This window comes from Micropterus salmoides, unplaced genomic scaffold, assembly GCF_014851395.1.
Source record: "Micropterus salmoides isolate LMB-PRFRI ecotype aquatic unplaced genomic scaffold, ASM1485139v1 Ms_hic_scaffold_11, whole genome shotgun sequence".
Taxonomy (NCBI): Eukaryota; Metazoa; Chordata; class Actinopteri; order Centrarchiformes; family Centrarchidae; genus Micropterus; species Micropterus salmoides.
In genome coordinates this window covers 32161695-32178362 of record NW_024040152.1, presented here as the reverse complement: position 1 = coordinate 32178362, position 16668 = coordinate 32161695, and the positions used below count along the sequence as shown (strand labels likewise).

Below are 16668 nucleotides of genomic sequence, written 5' to 3'. Positions count from 1 at the left end.
TTAAATAGCCTTCTGTAAAATAATCACAGTGAGGTCTCACAGCCACTTTCAATGAAAATGTAATCCAAACGAATATTTATTGAAATGAATAAATACATCAGAAATAATAATAATAATAATAATATAATAATAATTATTATTATTATTTAATGTTGAACGCACAAATCCGAGAGAATGAGCGCAGCTCTGTCGGTCAGAAACTAAGCAGGCTGTCGTTTGTGTCTTTTGTTAAACTCCTCCCGTCCGGGCTGTCAAGATTATCGCAAACGCGCTAACCCCACCCAGGAAATGACAGCGGTAGATCCAAGGGGAAAGAAACAACAGTGTTTATAGAGAGTCGCGGAGAACAAGAAAGGCAAGCCTCCAGTTTCGACTCTCGTCTTGCAGATATTCTGTAGTTTTAGACGCAGTTAAGCTTCCCGAGCTGTTCTGTGGTTTTAAAGATGTTATCTTTTAAAACCGAGAGACAAACACTGACCGCGGTGTTCTTTGGTGCCGTCGTGCTGTGTGTTAGCTTTGTTAGCCAGGGAGAATGCCAAACACCACCACCATCAACTCGTAAGTACAATTTTAGTTTGAAAAGTAGTAACTTGCAGATGTTTTTACAGTGGGCAAAGGTAACATTTGACCTGGTAAAAAGATACTTTAATGCCAGTTTATAAGTAGGTTTGTAGCAACATTGGTAAAATAGTATCATTTTGTAAATACGTCACGTTTGAATGTGAACGCAGCTGGCGCTGGGCTTTAACTGCGCTGCTTTAAGGGCTTTTCGTTACTTTCGAGTAGTTAACCTTTGTGTTTTTTCTCTCTTTTCAGCTTGCTCTACTTACAAAAGCTGTGACTCTTGTGTTCCACACGCCAAGGTAAGGCTGCCAAGAGTAATATGGGTGCAGTTATTAGAAAAGATAAGCCCACACCTTTGCCTGAACATGTCAGGCTGCTGTCATAAAGTGGAATTTAATGGCCCCGTGTTGGTTTGCACATTCAGCGGGTTAAGTTACACATCCTCCCACATCATGAATAACTAAATCCAGTAAAGCAGTGACCCCAGACCCCAAAAGGCAATTGTTTAGGTTTACTTGCTTCCATCAAAATAAGCTGAGGTGGGCCTTTCAAAGCAAAGGACAAGTGGCCAAGAGAAGCAAGGAATCCTAAAAAGTTTAAATGATATGTTAAAGTTAAGTTTAATCTTTGTATACCAAATGGACTCTTTAGATCTTAATAGAACTGCAACATGCAGGGGGTTAATCTTTGTGTCTTGTCTCCACAGTGTCTGTGGTGCTTAACCAACAACAACTGCACAGAATACCCAGTGAGCTGGCTGCTGCCTCCAGCGTCAGTGTGCCAGTTGTCTCAGGCCCGTTGGGGAGTGTGTTGGCGTGAGTTGATCAGTTGTTTTTATGATGTGAAAGATGGTGACTATACCTGCTTTTCTATTTCATTTGTCACTTCACAAGACTGCAATCAGTAATTCCACTGGTCTAGCCCAAAGAGGTGTTCCTCGCTGGAAAATAAAAAGCTTTCATTGGATTACATTGGAGAAGGAAACTGGTGGACAGAATAATCCAGTGGTATTCAGTAATAAAGGTTTTGCATTTCAGAGAACTCTAGACGGTGCGTGAGAATGTAATGGCTCAGTATTGTGAAGATGTAATACTTAAATGCAATTTTAACATGCAAAACAAAGCGTATACACACACAGACGCTGTAAAAGTACATACAACATAAAAATAAAAACAGTGCAACTACAAAAAGAAAAGTTAACTGTTTTGTCACATGACCATGTAAAGGTAGAAGTCCTAAAATGATTTAGCTCCATAAAATACTAGTAGGTTAAAATTCAGATGCAAATAGCTACAGTATACGTGCAGTGGTGGGAGGTTCTGTTAGACAAACAATGCAGTGTTGGAGCTGAGGAGAACAATTTGTAAGTTGGTTGTGTGAGTGGAGCCCAAGCTCTCTGTTCCTCTTACTCTAATGTGTCATCTTTGCACAGGGGAGCTTGCAACTAGCAGTCAACTTTTTATAGAAGTGAGCCATTGCCTCTCTGTGCGCACCAAAACATTCTCAGTAAAATCAGCGGTGGTCACAGAGTTCCCCTAACTTCTGAGAAGCCAGCCAGATGGGGAAAGTAGCCAGCTAAGGGATTATTGTTCTTTCAAATTCTCATTTTTGACCAGATTAATAAACAAAGCTCTAACATGTGTTACACATTTTATCAAAGGCGCCAAAGTTAGTTAGTTCTTAGAAATACATACAGAAGATTAGCACCGCTCAAACTGTTGAACCGTGAACCAGATGCTGTGTACATGCAGGGAAAATAACTGTAAATATGTAAGTAAATGAAACCACTTTTATAGATTCAACATATTTCAGTATTCAATAGTTCAATGTTTAACACAGAAATCCACATTTCACACACATAAAGTTAGAAAAGACACTTTCAACACATGTTCAACGTCTACACGTAGACTTGCACAACATTTCTAATACAGCGATAAACACTGGTCTATTAAGAGAAGCTGACTTTACATTGGATCCACTCTCACAGTGAAGTAGTTGCATTATGACAACATAACCAGATTCTCTCTCTAAAAGCTGTCCCACTGTCACCTGCTGTTTAGGTCTCCTACGTTTTATTCATTTCACTTATTTTTACATTTCCCCACCCAGTAAGGCTCACAGGTTGCACTGGTGGATGAAATGGAAATGTAACCAGGGGCTCACGTCCGTGTTGTTCTTTGTCAGTCCTGCCTGGTTTGTTATTTTAATGATTTGTCCAGATTATTGGTGGAGAGAGAACACACGCTCTGAGCCTCCAGTGTTGCGGCGCATAGGACTAGATAACTTGTTACCTATTTTAAAAACTTCCTTCCTGTCAAACTGAAAATAGTGACAGCTGTGAAGCCACTTGTCTTTGTTAGGTGGTTAATGTCACTGTAAGAGCAGTAGGGCAAAGAGTTGTTGCCATGTCAACAAACAGCCACAAAATGTTCTCTTTACAATAAATTCAAATGAGTAATTATAAAATAACTGTGCTCTGGGATGTAGGGCATAAGTCCATGTTTGTTTTTGTTTTTTTTAAACCTGTCCTGCCCAGCAGCCTGGTATAGAATATAATGACCTGGATGGTCCGTGTACCTTTTTTATGCGTTTGTGTAACTTAGATTTTAAGAATATTGTAGTCTTGATGGGTCTCCTCTCCAGACAGGTTGAGATAGTTTTAACATGTTTGTTGGTGAAGTCTGGGTATTTTACACAAAAAAGATCTCTTCACAGGAAGTAAATTAGGGTTTCACTCATTGGTGCAATAGATAGTAAGGATAAAAGGCTTTCAAAACAACACTAACAGATACAAAGTATAAACATTTTAATGTCTTGAATGAGCTACAGGGTAGTTATAGGAAGTTGATGCAAAGTCATTACGGACTGGCCACAAACGCCTCACTAGCTTCCTAGCTACTACAATTACTGAAGAAAATGACATAAGAACATATAATAATGGGCCAAATTGCAACCTTTCAGTTTTTAAAAGCTGTGTTGTTGTTGTGCTTTTTTTTTTTTGCTCAGCTTCCTTTAAAATACTAAAGTAATAGTTGATTTTTGTAGGAAAGCTGACCCACTATGCCTCACAGAATCAGGGAACTAATTAGCATTCTTTGTCTCACTGTGCTAACATGTATTTCTGATAAACATTATACTGCTGCTGGGGTGGATCCTGGCCTTGACACAAAGTCCCTATCTGATTAGGTCTTGTTTGACATCTTAGTTATGTTTTCACTGGAAATGGAAGTGGGAGTTTTATCATTCAGTGTGATGACTTGTAGTGTTGCTGACATGTCAGCAGGTGGCAGCATTGCCAAACAAGTGGAGTTCTGATTGTCATTAATGGAAAAGAGCGACCCAAAGTTTCTGGTTTCATTTATGACATGGCCTCAGAATAAATCCTGCTCCTGTAAAGAATATGAATATTAATTATTTGTCTCCTTGTGTGATTCAGTGAACTTTGAGGCCCTGATCATTACCCTCGCTGTCCTGGGTGGAACCATCCTCATCAGTATCGTCGCCTGCTGCTGCTACTGCTGCTGCTGCAGGAAGCGTCAGTCAGGGTAAGGGCACATGACACGTCAGTGGCATTTAAGCACAACTGTAACGTGTTTTGGAGTGAATAAAGTATCAGAAAGATGTTTCACTTGACAAAAAGCGCCTGTGCATACCTGCAAGTTATGCTAGCTAGACTGAGACCAACAACATGACCCCTTCAGGAGAGGTGATAATGCAGTCCAATGCAACACACCAACCCTGACTACAAACTCTTTGACACACAGTGTCAAACTGAACATGATGAGCCTCCTAAAGACAGCATTTACTGTAGTGCTATTGTAAAGGATTGCTTTAATACCTAATAAATAGGCAATTTGGTGTAAAGGCCAAACATTTTAATAAAGCACAGAATCCCACTCTTGGTTAAGTATCAACCAGTTCTGAATTGGAAACCTAACCTAAACAATCAAAGAAGAAAAAAGATAAACACCTAGTGATAATGTATAACCTGAATCCATTGTGTCAAGCTCAAGCTGGCAAAGACACATCTAGATACACCTGACCAATGAACTGGTGGGTGACCAACTGCGAATTGGACAGTGCTTAGTTAGTTTTCAAAATGGCGGCCGGGTCAGAAAATTCTCATATTTGAGCTAAACGGTACACTAAAATATTTTCTGAAAATATTTGAGGGGAGAAATAGGCAATCCAGTAACAAAATCTTGACGTTGTGCTAGACGGGCTAATTTGTTTAAATGGAAATTTGGAACGGCGAACAGCTGGTCAACTCGCTGCGGTTTATCCATCATCAAATGAACAGTATCTGTAGGACTTGACGTGTCCAGCGTGTCTCCAGCTTTAGCCACGTCTGTGAATGAAAGTTATACCTCTGTGACATTACTGCGGTGCTCAAAGAAATGGAGTTCTTAACGGCCATTAGTTGCTGTTAAGTGCAGTGAAGCTCTTGAGTTGAGCACCCTTGAATGAGGGCTACATTCACTCGCCGCTGTTCCTCTTGCAGCTTCATCATTTTAGCTTCCTTTACAAGACCAACTGCGTGTGGCGCCGTCATTGTGCTGGAGTGAAATGAAAACGTCACGTCCGTAGTCAATCAGCTGCAGGCCAGCTTGTCACACACTGACAGTCCCGTGGGTGTAGGAGTCTCGTTCATGTCTGTCATTTGACAGAAACAAATGGGATGAAGAGCATGCCTGAAACACACACATACACAAACACACTTGACACACACCTGGAGCATCCGTTCACGTAAATAGACCCTGTAGGTACATTGACCTACAGGCAATTTTATTTTCTCACCTCCTGATTTCTCAGTTTCTGTTAAATTAGGTAATTCCATTATCAAAGGTGTTTCTGTTACACAACCTCTCACTTTGAACATGAATTTCCTTTGTTTCTGTAGCTGTAGAGACGATTTATGAATCAAATATAAATCCAGCTCGGGGGGAATTTGAACCACTGTAACTTCTAGGTTGGTATCCTTTGTATCCCTCAAGCAAATGTGGGAATTTGCAGATGTATGTAATTTGTCACTACCAGATGAGTGTGTTTTTGTTGTTCTGTAATTCTGAAACTCTGTTTATGTCTCCCTATTTTAAGCCCTGACAGAGATGAGGAGAGATTTGCCAGGAGGAGAGAGGAGATCAAACAGCGCGCTGAGGAACGGTAAGTACTTCACTCCAGGCTGAAGTAAAAACAGGTCGAAGCTGTCAGTAACAAATTATAACTCTTTATTTAAAAAAACAGCTTCCCTTGGCAGCATGTGTCTCTGCATTTAATAACTCTGAGTGAAAGCAGTATTGTTCTAAGGAGAGGTCTTTCTGTTTTTTCTGTTTGGTCGTTGCTCCCCTGCGGTTCAAGTGAAAACCACAAGTAACCATTTGTAAATGTAGTAGAGAGATGACTGAAATCTTTGCAATATTTTTGCAATGTTAGCAGGATTTTTTTCTTATAGATATATTGAATGTTAGCAAAGTCACAGATAAAGTAATAATGAAGTATCATTACACCAGACAAAACTATTCACTTGTGTAAAACAACTTATAGTGTTGAATTAAAGCCTAGCCTTAGAATATAGATGTATTTGATTGTTTTCTAATTTATTGTCTTCAGTTAGAGAGAAGAGAGCGCATACCCAGTAAATGTCAGGGTATTGAAGTGTTCAAAATATCAAGCAGACTAATAACTAAGGCACGGCCACTTAAATGTACATTGTTTATGTAGCGCCGTCTGTTTGTAATATGCCATCGTGTAGGTCCCCCTTTTGCCTCCAAAACAGCTCATTTGGTGCACATGTCCTCTAAATTTACAATTGCGGAAAGAGTTCCAAAATTATGGAAATGTATGTGACTTAGGACAAGCCTAAAGTGATTGGAGAACCAGTTATAAAGGGTATATAATAGCAAAAAAGGGCCATCCAGATATTTTCCAAATTTTGTAGAGAATGAATAAAAATCGTAGGATGAATTTTGAAAAAGGGCTTTGTAAACATGTTTAAATGATTGAAAGTCTTTGTTGGCGGAAATGGGTGTGACTTCTATGGATAGATTTGTGCTGGGCCAAGTAACAAATTTGTCTCAAAATCTCACATTGAAATTATGAGGAAAAAGCAAAATTGATGGTATCAACTGAACCAAAAAGTTCCTCCTTTAGGACGCCGCTGTGGTTTAGAGGTTAAGACACTGACCTGGAACTGCAACGTTGCTGATTCCACTCCAGCTGAAGACCTTTGTTTCTTCTCTGTCCCCTTCATTTCCTGTTGCTCTTTATTAAAGGTATATAAAGCCCATGAAAAGTCACTTCCTTGACCATTGCCTTTTGACTAAATTTCATTGAAAACCTTCAGTGGTTTTTCAGACATCCTGTTATTTGTCACACAGACAGTAACAGGACCAAATATAAAACCTCCGTGGTCGAGTTAATAGCAATAACTACTCATATTAATTGGTAATTTTCATATTAAAATTTCTACTAAAGGACCATAGTAAACTAAAACTAGCAAACCATGCTAATACACATTTGTCCATATAATACAAGTTTAATATAAATACTATCAGAGTATCTGTATCATCACAGCAAAGTGCAATTAAATAACTTCTGTTATGAATTGCCGCTATATCAATTGAATATCTGTGAAGTAAAAAAAAAAAAAAAGACCAAAAAAATCTAATCCCATTCGTTTAATAAATTGGGTGTTTTTGCCGCTCTATATCCCAGCAGGACCTACATGGGATTTCCTACAACGGAAGAGTTTATAGTCCCCAACAAAATGGCCCGTTGTATGTTTGAGATTCAAGCAACTGGTTTGTGTGCCCCAACAAATCCATGTCCCAGAGGAGGAGCTCAGTGTTCCTCTACTCGCATCCCAAAACACCAATTGGATTGTCGAGGCTGAGCAGCTGCTCTTTGGTAATGTGGTCATAAATAGAGTGGGCTACATCCTGAGGAGGGCCGTCCACTGTCAAAGAAACAGTGTGTTAGTCACTGAGTCAAACAGCACTGTGTTTTATAGCAGCCAGTAGACATGGAAGCCTTCCTCTTCCTGCACTCCATAAATGTTTCAGCCTCCTCTTCCTGTGTAGTGCCTGCGCTCCCAGTGTGTCATCCTTCGAGGACGGCTGGGTGATGTGTGGGGAAGCAGGGCAGTCGTGCAGAAAGATAGTCAGTAACTGGTTTATCATTAGAGCCCTGGTTCTGTGTGTGTGCGAGAGAGCCTGCGACTTCAATTATCCAACCTCTATGAGCTTTTCTCTCACGTGCCAAAGAATGTAGTCCGACTCTCCTGCAGTGAGCATGATCAAATCTCCCAAGTCAGAGTTAGTGCAGTGACCTATATAGATGCAGTTCACGTTGTGAACAGGACATTCAGAGAAGATCGGACCCATCCACGGAAAGTCTAGTGCCTCTATACACTGCTGCCTGGCCCCTCGAGAGCCATCACACAGCACTGAGCCTTCACCGTCATCTGTCGGCGGGGAACAGCTCCCAGGGGGGGATGGACTCGTACAGCTTTCTAATGCTAAGTGATTTGCTTTTTAAAATGACATTTCCATATTAGAAACACAGAATTAGGTATTTTTATTCAGTGTTTCGGATCCTTTTGAAACTTTATGCCACCGAAACCCTATTGAATACCAAATAATGAAAATATCTTTATTTTTAGCAGCTCTCTGACATTTCCCTTACAACTTCTTAAGCTGGTGTTGTGCTTCTCCAAACATAGACTGTGGTTGTTTGGATGTGTATGTGAGTGTTTTCTTTGTTGTTTTTTTACAAGTTTGAGATGTATACGGATTGAGGGTGCAATGTACATATCTACTAGGAAGAGTGTCACATTTGAAGAAAACGTAGAAGAAATCTTTTTGTTTATTTACACACATGGATGTGACGATGATAAGATTGTAAACGGTATTAGGTGCCTTGAAGAGGAATCTAACTTCCTATACTGTTCTAGAAGATCACTTGTGGCAGTGCAATGCTGAAACATACACCCACACTCTGAAAGTAAAAATAGAGAGAACTTCCCGACAGGATGTTGGATCAACCAACCGGCTTGCTTGATGCGCAGATTCACGCTACCCGCTGTGGAGATTTGGTGGTGTCTGCGACCCACGTTGACCCATATAACACTTCTTTGCCTGGTTTGCAAAGTTGTTTACCTGCACCTCAGCAGAAGCATAATTCTAGCTTTAGAAGTCTGCACAAAACAGATGTTTTAATCCCGATCCGTTCCCACTCGCGCTGCTAAAAGTGAGATCCAAATCCACCTTGTAGTTTTCCTCCCTCAGAAAGAAAGCAGCCCACACCTATTCTTTGAAGACCCCCTTTTGGATACCAGAAAAACAAGTAAATGGATTGAATCGTCATCATACATTTAAATGTAATTTACAACATCAAAACATGAGCTGCTTGTTACTTTAAAGGCATGTTTCTTAGCATGTGCTGTGCAAATTAAAATTGTATTTTGAATTTAGCCTCAACTGCATGTCGAGTCACAAAACACACATTGTTCTTCTTTTATATTGGTGGTGAACTTAAGAGCAAGTTGGGCTTCCTCGTGTTTTCTTCACTAAAGTGTTTTTTCTTCTGTCTCTCTGAGAAGAAATCTGCCGTGTCAGTTTGCTGTCTGAATAAATCTTGCTAACCTCAGTCTTGGTAGCCTCAGCATCAGGGCGCTCATGTTTGTTTATAGTTCTGTTCAATCACATTTATTTCCACCACACTTTTTCCACCCTGGTGATCGGCACGACCGCTGCAATAACTGAAGCAAGCAGTGGGATACATGTTTAATAGCAGTAACACTTCACTAATAATAATAATAATTTTTATTATTAACTTTATTTGTGGAGGACTTAACCGTACAAAGTGCCTTACAAGAGACACAGTGTGAAAGATGACATGAGGGGCAAAATAAAAATAAAATAATAAAAACATGTATTTAACAGGCAGCTCAGATAAAATCAGGATATGCTTTCTGATAAAACTACATTTTTTAGAAGAGACTTAAAAGAAGTACCCTCTCACTAACAGTAAGTTACTCTGTCGTATCTCATCATGATAAACAACCTGGCTTATCTGAACCTTAAACTCAGAAGCTCTATCCCAGCTGAACTAGACAGATCAAACAGACCGTGATATAAAACAGAACTATGTACAGGCACGATCGTGGTTCATACAAGGTCAGAATGTTCTCACAGTGAACACGTCCTTACCCAGCAAGGTTTTACTTTATTTTATATAGTTATTACTCCCCATTAACTCGCCGGGCTACTGCAGAGCATCGGCCATTTATAATGGCTCTCGCTGTTTTTACATTTACTCATTTGACGCTTTTATCCAAAGCGACTTACATTTGAGGAACAGCATACAAGCATCAATACAGCACGAGATCTACAACTGACAATAGATACTAGTAAGGGCTAATAGCACATATGGCATCAATGGGGTAAATACTTAGGGAAGGAAGTAAGAGTTAACAAAAGTGCAGTCAATACCAGAGAATTGTAAGGAGATAGAAGAGGGGCACAGGAAGTGAAGGTTAGGGGTTAGAGGTGTTATAAGAGAAAGTGTTCTCGGAAGAGATGAGTTTTCAAGAGCTTCTTGAAGTCAGAGAGGGCCCCCCCTGCTCTGATGGCGTGTGGTAGCTCGTTCCACCATCGTGGTGTCACAGATGAGAACAGGGGACTGGGATTGCTTTGTGTGAAGGGACCAGAGCCAGGCGGCGTTCGTTGGAGGAGCGTAGCGGCCGAGCAGGAACGTAAGTTTGTATTATGGAGTTTAGGTAGATGGGTGCAGACCCAGTAGTCACTCTGTATGCAGCATCAGTGACTTGAATTTGATTCTGGAGGCCACGGGGAGCCAGTGGAGGTCACTGAGTAATGGAGTGACATGAGTCCTTTTGGGCTGATCAAGAAGCTGGGAATTGTGTCCTTTTTGCAGCACATCACACATGGACACAGATTATTATGTAGAAAGAGGAAAAGAGCTAGACAACAATTGTGAATATTTTGATAAAACCTGGAAGTGGAGGAGAACCTTCAGCCTCCTCTGGACATGAAGCTCTGTGTTGCTTTCAGATCTATTTTTTTCATATTCCTAAATATCAGTTCATCATTATCAGTATTGATATTAGGATAGGTGTTATCCAGGACTGACACAGAGTATAATAGTCCTGGACGCAGATTCGTAGAGAGAGAGAGAGAGAGAGAGAGAGAGAGATGTATGAAATATGTTGTTATTGCGGTGTGTGTGACAGGTTATTAAAATTGTCATTTTCACCTGCTACTGTAGCACCCTTTCCTGTGGCAGCCACTGTAATCTTATATTTACATTTCATTTCCCTAGTTTGATTAGAATGTGATGACCAGCTGGCTGTGTCTGAACCGTGTGACCGCACGTTTAATTCCCCTCTGGCTTTCTGTGGCGCGTGTCTGGGGAAATGAATGAAAGGTGTTCCTTAATGTCTACTTTTAAAATGGGGTGTAACAGGTGCAGAGGTAGGTCTGACACCAAACACGTGTCAGCTTATGACTTCATGTTCACACCTGTTGGTTACTTTATAAAAAGTCAGTGTGGACGTGAAACGGGCCAGAACTAAAACACAAGAAATCAATATTTATTCCTGCTACTGCTTTTTTTTCCAAATGAACCGAACTACAGGTGTGAAATGACTTAACTTTGATTCTTCTTTTGTTTTTGTTTGTTTTTTCAGGAAGGGGGAGAGAAAGGCAAGGCACGACGAGATCCGCAGGAAGTATGGTATGTACGAATCTTGGCCTACATTGTATTACCATATGTACTGCATTCAGCATCATTAATGAACGTATGACAGATGGTGTGCCCATTTCTCCCTGTGATGTATACACCTGCTGTACTTGAGCTGATCAGTAAGTCTAATGCAGTGCTGGATGTAGACTTAACCCCGCTGTCCGTTCTGAATGTCAGCTGTATCTGGGGATGCAGGTTGAATCGGCTTCAGGTTTTCCAGGACATTGTCATTGACTTGTCATTTCCATACCCTGTGCCAGCAATGCATTATTCAGCAGTATGTCCTCAGGTAAGGTAATTCAGGTTGAGCATGGGTTACACCAGCTCCTGTCTCCTTAAATCAGTTGGAGCATGATTTATCATACATTGGTGTCAAGTGTAAGTCCCCTCATGACTGTAAGCAGGATTTCACAGGTCACTGAAGCAACAGACACAGGTTTGTCTCTGAACGCAGAGCACTCTTGGTATCACATCCTGTATGGGTGGAGCAAAATGGGGAGAAACGGATGAATCAATAGTCGCCGACTGTACAGGAAACTACAAGCTCAGTTATTCTCCTCTGCAGCAGGGTGGTATTGACCAAACCGCATCATTCTGATTAATTCCTGGCTTTTTGTGATAACACGCCCCCTCATCAAGTTAATTCTGAAGCTCTTGGAACAAAGCAACATCGCTGCAATGAAGTCTGACAAGGCAATTGATGCATCTTTTTTTCTGTATAGGATTTCTGGATAATTACGAAGCATTTCATTTGCACATTAAAGTCCAAGTCTCCCCATTAGCTCAAAAAGACGCTTCCTTTGCTCTGCAAAGCTTTCACCGTCCCTTTGTACCACTCGCTCTCTTGCTTTCACTCACCCACGCACACGCACACATTACACACTGTTCCTTAAAATGCTAACTTACTCTGCACCTGTCACCATGCTCGCACAGAGTGTGAGTGAAAATCATTAGTTGCGCATTGATATTAATGAACGTATGAAATTTGAATAGCGGCGATCATTCATTTAGGATATAGAGGGGACTCTGGCCACAGACCAGTCGCCGCACTTCCACCCCTGCTCTCGACTACACCCACTGATTTCTTATTTCTGGACTTGAATTCCTGTCAATAAAAAAAAAAAAAGAATCCAGTAATACTGAAATGTCTGAATTTTAAGAAGCCAGGGTCACAAACATTTTCAGATCCATAAACCTGAATATTGTCTGAAACTTCTTTGATGTTGCCGTGCTCCCAGCCCTTAGCAATCAACTCAGTGACTACAATATTGTTGGCACTGAGAGGAATAATCATTGTAAGAAATCACAATTACCCATCAAGATGAACTCTCATACTGTGCACTCATCCACGGAATGAGGAAGCATTCAACACACACACCTTAACAGTACACACCAATGTAGCATTACATTTCACAGCTTCGAACAACACGTTGACTGTGTGTGTGTGTGTGTGCATGGTGTCCTTGGCATCATCAGTGTAAGTAAGATGTCAGGTTATGTGTTTTTTAGTGTATGGACAACATGACAGAGTGATGGATGGTGGCCTGTTCCCCGAGCCTCCTGCTCTCATTAGTTTACTTCCATGGGGACAGCGCGGCTCTGCTTTCATCCTCAGTCTGGCCTCTTCTGTAAAACACAATCCAGGGAGCTGCAGTACATCCTCTGTGGGACTACACACTACTAACTCATGTTATTTCCTTAAAGCACTGTCTCACAGTTGAGGTTGAGAGTCATTGAAGGTGGCCGAAGATTCCTTGAGGGACGGCCAGGAGGTTATTCAGCAAAATGAGAAATGGTTTTACGTCGCTATCAGTCAAAATGATCCCAGCAGGGAAATATGAATTAGAATTACAGGTTTCACTCTAGGCACTGTTATTCCCAGCACGGTGTCACAGCCTGTATGAGCTAGCTGTTGACAGTTCTACAGTTCAGGAGTGACTCAACACTGACCTGGATCCTTCAGACTAAAAGCAGCATTATACTTGCTGCAGATTCATTTTTGTTTGACAAAAAGGATGCAGCTGAAGGTCCGATGTGAAATTTTGGGAGTGAGAAAGAGAAGTTTGACATCACTCTCATGCCTGTGTGTTAATGTGAAACTCCCAACAAATTTACAGTTTAAAGGTGCTGGGGACTTCTGCTGAATATGTAAAACAAGTTGTATAAAGTGTCCTTAATAATATAATATAATCTGAAGTGTGAAAATTCAGTGGAGTTAGTCCCATAGTGCTATAGAGCGCAGTGCTACTTTGGTGATACAGTGCTGGAGTTGGGTCATGATTAGCCTAGCTTAGCATAACAATTGGAAGCAAGGGGAAACGGCTCGCCTAGCTCTGTGCACTAATGACTTATTATATTTATTTTGTTTAACATGTACAGAAGCAATAAAAATGAGTGGAGTTGCATGTTGGAGCTATTTCTTGCTATTTCCCTTGGATCCAGTTTTAATGCTATGCTAGGCTAACCACCTCACAGGCATAATATTCATATCAATCATTTCATCTCACTCTTGGGAAGAATGCAAATGTTTATTTCCCAAAATGTGGAACTACTCCTAATTCTTTAAATAGCAGCCCTGTTTGACATCAGCATTTAGTGTAAATAAGCGTCTCCATGCTAGTATTTCATGGTCTTAAGGTTTGTTTCCGCTCACTGAGCTAGTTTAGAAATCCTCAAATTCCCTCAGTTGCCTTTGTTAGTCCTTCAGCCCAGCTGCTGTTTTGTCAGCAATATTTCTGGTTGGCCTGGGTTACAGTTAACTCTTTAATCATCATGCACCCCTACTGTCATGGACACATGTTCAACAGTGTTTCTGTTTCAGACAACTTAGATTTTTGTTGAATTTGTTGTTCACATACACATAAAAAAACACTTTCTTCACCCCTCAGTGATGCAAACAAAGAAATAGACATTCATCTTTTAGTGTAAATGGAGCTTATTTTTTACATTGGGATGCTGGGTGGGGAAAGAAACTCTTCAAATATTAAATAAAGTGGCCTTTTTTTGTTCTTGTGGTATTCAGTGATGTACTTTTATGACAGATTATAGCAGTCATAGCCACATAGAGGAAGTTAATTTTACAAATTAAGATCAGTTTACTTAAATGGAGGATACAGTTGTGTGTAGAGTCTTCTGTGGCTCTGGATGAGCTCTGGGAAAATGCCCTGTGTGATGTCATTGGGGTTACCTCAGCTTGTACATTTAACATGGGATGTAGCATTTGAAAGATGTGGGCGAGGTTCTAATGAAAGACACAGTTGAGTTGCATCATGGGATCTAGTCTTTATAAAGCCTGATCAAACTAAAAATCAGTATAGCCATTTTAGTAAATTTGTTTTGTTTTGTTTAAAATCTATCTTGCGAGGGTAACCATGGTCTGTTTTATGTGACTAACTGGAACAAAAAAAATTAAATTGGTCTGAGCGAGCGTTGGCAGCAGTGAAAAAGAGCTGAAATGTAATCCTTGCGGGCTACTGCGCCCCGTCAAACTTCGCCCACCAAAGTGCTTGTTTGGTTGTTTTTGCCGCTGACGGGCTCGGACTGTATCTGACAAAATTGTGGAAAGGATCCCTACAGAGAGAAACCTTTTTTTTTTTTTAAAGAGTTTTTTTGTTTTTGTTTAACCAGAAACAGTCGCTATATCGCTCTCGTCAAAGCCACCAGACTCCCCTGACAAAAGTAGTACTTTTACCTCTCTGGTCTACCGCTGCCTCGATCGGTTTGTTTGTGTTATTGTGTGACTTTAGTGTTTTTAGCCACTTAAACACCAACATCACCCAATAACATAAACATACTAATAACATAAACTAACTAACCCAGGCAGCGGTAGACCAGCATCTCCCATGATCTGCAAGGTAAAATGAATGTTTTTAGCAATGGAGTCTGGTTGCTTTTGGTGAGAGAAATATAGTGACTGATTCTGGTTAAATAAAAATAAAAAGGATCCTACTCTTTTCTACAATGTTGTCAGACACTTGTTATAACAATCTCAGCCTGTCGGTGGCGAAAATAAGCACTTGCCTGCGAGGATTACGTTGCAGCCTTGTCTCGCTGCTGCCGACTGCAGAGCACCCGCTCAGTACTGGACCAGTTTCAAAAAAATTTTGTCCCAATTAGTCACATAGACACGAAAATAAGCTCCAGGTGGAAAAATACCGAAGTTACCCTTTAATGTCTTGAGTACTTGAATTTCTGGGAAAGAATGAAAAGATGTAGCAGTAGACAGGACAGGCTGAGGAAAAGATTGAATTGGATAACTTACACTATTTTGTCTTTTCACTAAATATCACATTTATACAGGGTGGATTTTCCCCATTCATTTTATCAGCGATCCATGGAAAATGTAGAAAATCTAAGCAGAAGAACACAGCACATCATGTTCCCTGACCCAGCACGAGCTTCTGTGTTCTCATTTGGTCTGCACTTTCTCAGCCTTCCTCTCTCCTCTGTGCAGGTCTGATCGGTGACGCGGACCACCCATACAGCAAGTTTGAGAATGAGTAAAGCAGCTGCACTGGAGGAGTTCCACAGGCAGCGCGTTGAGCTGCTCTTCAGTTTTAGCTTGGAGTGGCGCCTGTTTTTCACACAAACAATGAGACAAATACCCCAGAGATTAGAATAATCCAGTTAGATACAAATCACTGTTTCACACTTTTCAAACAATAACAAACCTGTAAAGAATTTATTTTTCCTTGTGATTTGTGATGAGGATGCATTGTTGTGTTTTGGACAGATGTAGAAGCTTGTTTTAAAACTTCCTGCAAAGTTCTTTCGTCTTCTTAAATTAGATTTAGAGTTTTCTCTCTTGAATATTGTAGTTTCATATCGGTCTTTGCACTTTGTACATACAGCAACAATTTATGAAATGCAGAATAATGATTGTACTTAAGATGAGTTCTGACACATGAATAAAAATCTTTCTCTTTTAATAATGAGGTTTTGTTCATTTATTCCATAAAAGCTCAGTTCATTCTTTAATTTACTCCCCAATCCAGTCACACCCACGTGGTCCGAACGGAGACAGACTTATGTAATGGGTTTTGGTTTGCTACATAAATGCAGAGCCTTTGTCCCTCAGCCACATTGAAAATACATTTATCCGCCACGTGGCTCACACTGAATACATTGTTCTAAGCTCTGCTCCGATAATGCATACCTGCTGTTCCAGTCGCTACCGTGTGTGATCACGTGGACGTTACCTTCAGTCTGGGTGGTTAATGTGCGGATGCTACGGTAACATCAGGTGAGCCCTTGTGTCCTGTTGACATTGGCTTTATTTCCTTGTTGTTTGAGGTCCCACAGACCCTGCCAGTGGTGGAAGAAGTACTCCTATCTTTTTAT

General features: G+C 40.6%; 1 protein-coding gene across 1 annotated transcript; it reads left to right on the top strand.

Annotated features, from left to right (window-relative positions):
- The first annotated feature begins 282 nt into the window (after nt 1-282).
- LOC119898132 (pituitary tumor-transforming gene 1 protein-interacting protein) lies at nt 283-16257 on the top strand. Its single transcript, XM_038712302.1, has 7 exons — nt 283-558; nt 817-863; nt 1271-1379; nt 4001-4109; nt 5662-5727; nt 11273-11319; nt 15782-16257. Exons 1-7 carry the CDS (start codon nt 444-446, stop codon nt 15829-15831), a joined length of 543 nt encoding a protein of 180 aa, XP_038568230.1. The 5' UTR covers nt 283-443; the 3' UTR covers nt 15832-16257.
- Nucleotides 16258-16668: the final 411 nt, after the last annotated feature.

Excerpts from the sequence above, each read along its gene's own strand:
- LOC119898132 (XM_038712302.1), top strand. The coding sequence starts at position 444 with ATGTTATCTTTTAAAACCGAGAGACAAACACTGACCGCGGTGTTCTTT. Across the intron at positions 864-1,270 it reads CTTGTGTTCCACACGCCAAG|TGTCTGTGGTGCTTAACCAA; the intron begins GTAAGGCTGCCA and ends TTGTCTCCACAG. Across the intron at positions 11,320-15,781 it reads CGAGATCCGCAGGAAGTATG|GTCTGATCGGTGACGCGGAC; the intron begins GTATGTACGAAT and ends TCCTCTGTGCAG.